Source organism: Tupaia chinensis, unplaced genomic scaffold (genome assembly GCF_000334495.1).
Source record: "Tupaia chinensis unplaced genomic scaffold, TupChi_1.0 Scaffold145814_1, whole genome shotgun sequence".
NCBI classification, from domain to species: domain Eukaryota; kingdom Metazoa; phylum Chordata; class Mammalia; order Scandentia; family Tupaiidae; genus Tupaia; species Tupaia belangeri.
Window position 1 is genome coordinate 2,216,232 of NW_006205672.1, and position 5,826 is coordinate 2,222,057.

The 5,826-nt window shown below is 40.3% G+C and overlaps 1 protein-coding gene across 3 annotated transcripts in view; it reads right to left on the reverse strand.

The window, feature by feature from the left end:
• Window positions 1-5,820, reverse strand: part of RPRD2 (regulation of nuclear pre-mRNA domain containing 2) — a 106,361-nt gene extending 100,541 nt beyond the window's left edge. For all 3 annotated transcript variants that reach the window (XM_006168465.3, XM_006168464.3, XM_014584159.2), the window contains exon 1: window positions 5,578-5,820. In XM_006168465.3, the coding sequence (XP_006168527.1) occupies window positions 5,578-5,782 (205 nt within the window). In that variant the 5' untranslated portion in view covers window positions 5,783-5,820. The remainder of the gene's footprint in view (window positions 1-5,577) is intronic.
• Between the last annotated feature and the right edge of the window lie 6 nt (window positions 5,821-5,826).

The window sequence follows — 5,826 nt, forward strand, 5'->3', positions numbered from 1 at the left end:
TCCTGAGAGGAGAATGGAGGAGAAGGGATTGCAGCATGGCCATCCCTCCTGGGGGGTGATTTCTCACTTCTGTCTCTCTCTCTCTGTCTTTCTGGCGAGCACACGTGCCCTAAAGCCTACAGGTTAAGTGAGCTGAATCCCATATAGGTAATGGTGGTTGGAATCCCTGTTGCAATGGCTTGGAAAACATGTTGGGCATGTGTGTGTGTGTGTGTGTGTGTGTGTGTGTGTACCTGAAATCCCAAGAAGATGGAAAATGGAGAAGAAGGGATTACGGTGAGACCACATCCTATTGAGGGGTGTTTTCCCCATCTCCCTTTTTCTGTCTGTCTCTGGTCAGCACACACAACTCTCTGGTAATTTAGGAAAAAAAAAAAAAAGGAGAAGAAAGTATAGAGATAATCATCTGGACAAACTCCATGTCAACCATATAAGAGCCATATTCTGAAGAAGCTGACAACCAGGCCTATAATTTCTCTCACTAAATTATTAATGCCTCCTTCTGAAAAATGAATGAAAACAATTCTGTTTCTCAAGTTCCTGATGAACTATTTGACAACATTACATGAGCAAACCTTTACTGATCGCCTACTGTATGCCAAGGTTGTTCTAGTGGCTTGAGAATTTAGCAGCAAATAAGACAGGTCTATCATCCGGTTGAGGACAACAGAAAATAAACATATAACAATACATAAAGTAATTTCTACTTTTTAAAATTGTTCACTTAATTTTATTATCATTTAATTTGCTATAGGGCATGTGTACTCAGCAGAGGGAGACAGAGAGAAAGAGAAGGAAAGTGAGAACAGAAGAGGCCAAATCCAGGACTCAAACTGCAGTTAGACGTGTGGGGATCCAGCACGTTAACCACCATGCCACCTGCTGGCCCCTTTCAAGTAATCTCATATACTGAAAATAAGGTGAAGTGATAGCAACTGAGGGACTATCTGAAAGAAGAGAAGGCCTTTCTGAGGAAATACTATCTGAGCTTAGATCTATATGATGATGAGTTTGGATCTGAAGAAGCCAGAGAGGTCGGCAAGGCTGATGGTGTAAGATCTTGTAGATCAGGGACCAGCAGGTAGCATGGTGATTGAGGTACTGGATGCCCCCACAAGGCTGACCATGGTTTGAATCCCGGCTCTGGTGGCTTGCTTTCTCACTTTCCCTCTTTCTCTCTCTCGCATATGGTCTCATTCTCATTCTCTCTGGTCAAATTAAAATAAATGAATAAATAAAATAATAATAATAATAAAAATCTTGTAACTCAAAGTAAAAAAAAAAAAGCTTAGACTTAACCCTGTTGCTCCGGTCAGCAGGTGGCATGAGGTTAAAGTGGCTAGATCCCACTTGGCTGGCTTTGCAATTCCAGTATGGGACTCTCTGGCTTGATAAACCCATCAGGTGCGTATGCACTTGTGCCCAAAATCCTAAAAGGAGAATGAAGACGGAATTGCAGTGTGGGCCATCCTTCTGGGGGGGGGATGAGTTCTCATTTTTTCTCTCTGTCTCTCTTTCCAGACAGCACACACACGTGCACGTGCACACACACACCGTATAGCAAAAACTAAAAAGCAAAAAAAGAAAACTTGTTGCAATGGATATCACTGGAGGATCTTAAAGCAAAAAAGTGTTATTTATTTATACTGGAGAAAGACCACTTTAGAAAATTATGCCAATGAATGCTATAGTCAAGCAAATTAAAATGAAGCCTGGATAAAAATCAATAGAACCCATCTATGAAGTATTATCTTTAGGGAGCCTATTTGCCTTCTCTAAATTATTTCCTTCAAACAAAAAATCTATAAAAACACACCAATAAAAAATAAAGGACAGAGGCTGGCAGGTGTCATGGTAGTTAAGGGCACTGGACTCCCACATGGCCAAGTCCTGAACCTATTGGCTTGCCTTCTCTCTCTCTCTTGCTCTGTCTCTGGTCAAACTGGAAAATAATAATAATAAATAAAGTTAAAATAATAAAATGATTCCTTAAAGAATAAATAAATAAATAAAGGACAAAATGAAAATATGTCCAGGGACCAGCAGTTGGCATAATGGCTATGTCACTGAACTCCCACGTAGTCAACCGCGGTTCGAGTCCCAGACCTGGTGGCTTAAAACTCACGCCAGGTGCATCGCATATGTGCCCACGATCCCGAGAGGAGAATGGAGAAGGGATTGCAGCCTGGCCATCCCCCCAGGGAGCTGATTTCTCACTTTCTATCTCTCTGTCTCTCTCTCTATCTTTCTGGTGAGCGCACGTGCACTATAGAAAAAACCTCTACAGAAAAGAAAATATCTCTGAAATAGATAATAGTTACTTAAATTTACACTGTGGTCTAATTACAAATTATCAATAATGGATGTCAGGGAAAAAAGGGGGAGAGAAGCAAAAGTGGCATCAGGAAAATAGACTGGAAATGCAAAAGACATGTCTTCACAACTGTGCCTAAAGCTGATTTATAAATCAATCTCAAGGGACCAGCAGATGGCATAATGGCTAGGTCACTGGACTCCCATGTAGTTAACCTGTGGTTCAAGTCCCAAACCTGGAAGCTTAAACTCAGATGGGGTACTTGTGCGTGCATGACCAAAATCCTGAGAGGAGAATGGAAGAGAAAGGATTACAGCATGGGTATCCCCCTGGGGGTGGGGTGTGTGTGTGTGTGTGTGTGTGTGTGATTGCTCGCATTCTGTCTCTCTGGCAGGCACACGCACCCTATAGCAAAAATCTCTCTCTTAAATAAAAAAAAAAAAAGAAATCAATCTCAAATAAGTTTACCTGTCAGGAAATGTGAATTTAAATTAAAATAAGGCCCAATGTATAGATTATTTACATTCTGCCCTTCACTACTCTGCTGAACAGTTCTCTCCAAAAGCTTCATTTTACAATGAGATAGATGATATTCTACAATGATCATAAACAGATAATGAAAGATTAAATGCAAACACAAAATGACTACAAATTACTCTTAGCCATTTAAAAAAAGTTAAACTCCATCCCACAAGGAAAACATCAGTGTTTTGGAAAGCCAAAAGCATTTGGGTCAGCCAATGACATGGTAAAGGAAGCTGGATTCCACAAGGCAGGTTGCAAGGTTCGAGTCCTGGATCTGAGGCATGAAAACATGCTAGGCATGTGTGCATGACCAAAATCTCAAGAGAAGAGTGGAGAAGGGATTGTGGCATGGCCATCCCCCCAAGAGTAGCTTGTTCTCTCTCTCTTTCTCTCTCCAGTAATCGTACACGCAACCATTTAAAAAAGAAAAAGAAAAAAAGAAAGCCCAAAGCATTTAATTATATAAAGCATACAAAATGCATTTCAAATGAAGTACTGCCCTCTTAGAGTAATCATGTTTTCACTCTTAAGATATCAACCAACAGGGAGGTCAACAGGTAGCATAGTGGTTAACACATGGCTGACTACAGTTCGAGACCCAGACCTGGTGGCTTGAAAAATCACACCAGGTCCATGTGCATGAAAGTCCAAAATCCTGAGAGGATAGAGAAAGGATTGCAGCATGGCCATCCCTCCAGGAGGGTGATTTCTTAAGTTTCCCTCTCTCTGCACGTGTACAGCAAAAATATAAAAATAAAGAGAGAGAGAAAGAGAAATATCAACCAAGAAAATAAATTTAGAAACAATACTGACAACTGCAAAAGCAGAAGAAAAATTCTGGTTCCAAAATTGCTGACTAGAAAAAATACTATAATCATCACTTGTAATCCCACAAAGAAGGGAAGTGGACCAATTTATTCTTGCAAATGATGCAATTAAAGCATCAAAGTCAAAAGGTAGAAAATGTAAAATGCCTGCATAATTTAGTAAAAATGTTTTAAAACAAAGTGAAAAATATGTTCTCACACTACATTAACTCTGCTTGCCACCACTGGTGTACTAAGCACATTAAACTTTATTTTACAAAGTTAACAGTAGGGTCAAATTCTACCTCCACCATTTTACTGAGTAACCTTTAATATTTTCACCTAACATTTCTGAGCCCTAGTTTTCTTATTTGTAATTCAGTGATTAAAATGCCTACTTCTCTGTGGCCAGCAGATGGCACGGTGGTTAAGGCACTGGACTTCCACATGGCCACTACCTAGCAGCATGCTTCATCACTTTCCCTCTCTCTCTGGTTAAATTAAATAATAATAATAATAAATAAAATTAATTTTTTAAAAAATATCAATTTCTCAGTACATGTTAAGGTATAATGACTGAACTGGCTGGCCACACAGCAGATACTTAACATGTGAGAATCTTTGATGATGACTATTAGTATATTTGACACTGCATGTTCTAATTTTACAATCTTGGTAGAAAGTAACTATTAATATATGATCTGCTATTGGTAAATATAACTAATCTTGTCTTATCACTAATAACTTCTCAGTGTTATTATTTGAAGAACCACAAAACATTTTTCCCAACAACTTTTAAGCACAAATGGTCTGAAGTTTGGGGCCTATAATTTTGCAAGATTTAGCCACCTGCTCCTTAAAAGGTAAACAAATCAAACACTATAGTGGCAATAGCAGAAGAGTAATAAGACATGAGAACATCTCTGTGATGGGTCTTACAGGTGACATGCCATACATAGAAAGCAAACTAAAATTCAAACCCTCTCTCCTGAGCAACAAGCAACAATGAACTTCACACTTCCTCTTATAAGATTTTAAATCTTTTGCAAACGATTCATGCTTTAATAGACCTCTGTTCTGGAGTAAAGCAGCAAGTGGAAAAAAACTTCAGGATAAAGAAATTAACAATAGCTGAAAAAAATCTTATATTTAAAAAGCAAAATTCCTGTTTTGATTACCTATGAAACCAAACTCAATTTAGATTGACTGAAACTATAGGTAATTAAAAATTAACCGGATACGTTTATATTTTAAGGTATTAGTGATGATACTGACTATAATATTGCAGTTGTTTCTGATCAGCTATCAGGACTATTTTATTGCAGCAAACATAGGTACAGGGAAAACCTCCCAGGTCGTACTCTCTGATCTCTATATTAGAGCTCATGTTGCTCCTTAACATACATCCAGGTTAAGACCCTCCTTTTTACACATCACAAGTTTTAGGTACATTTGTGTAGCTAAGACCCTCCTCATTACACCTCGCAAGTTTTAAATCAACAGACTAGCCAGCAAAGTCGGTGGATTTACTACTGCTTAACTTGTCTACCATCAGGAAAATCAGAAATCATTAACACATCAAGGCCTATGAGAACTAAATGGACGCGACAATTTCCAAGAAGGTTCAGCAAAATCAACAACACCTCTCACAAGGCTCTGAAATGAAAGAATACGTAAATCTGTATAGATCTCGGTCCAACGGCCCAAGGTCACACCAAGTCAGGGGCTAAAAAATCCAACAAATGAGCCTCCTGTAGTTCAGGGCAACCCTGGCTACGAATGGAGTCTGGCATTGCCAACACTCGGGTCAAGGCTTTAACGTGAACCACCCCGACCGAATGCAGCGGCTGGGTGGGACAACCCCAAGCGTTTCGGGCCGAATTTCCTTCCACTTCCCCAGCCTTCCCTTCCCTGGTCACCCCCAACACTCACATCTCCGGAGCCACTTCATCCAATGGTAGACGATAGTACTGTGGTGTTTCTTGTTCTCTATACACCAAGACGACAAGCCTTGAATGGATTCCATGGTGTTGGTTACCGACTGGAATTTTCGATCCAACGAGGACTCCAGAGCCCCTGCCGAAGTGGCCGACGAGGAGGAGGCCTTACTGCTGCCTCCGCCGCCGCCGGCCGCCATCTTCCCGGTTTGCACAAGCGCTGCTGGTCCCCTGGCGGGCGCGG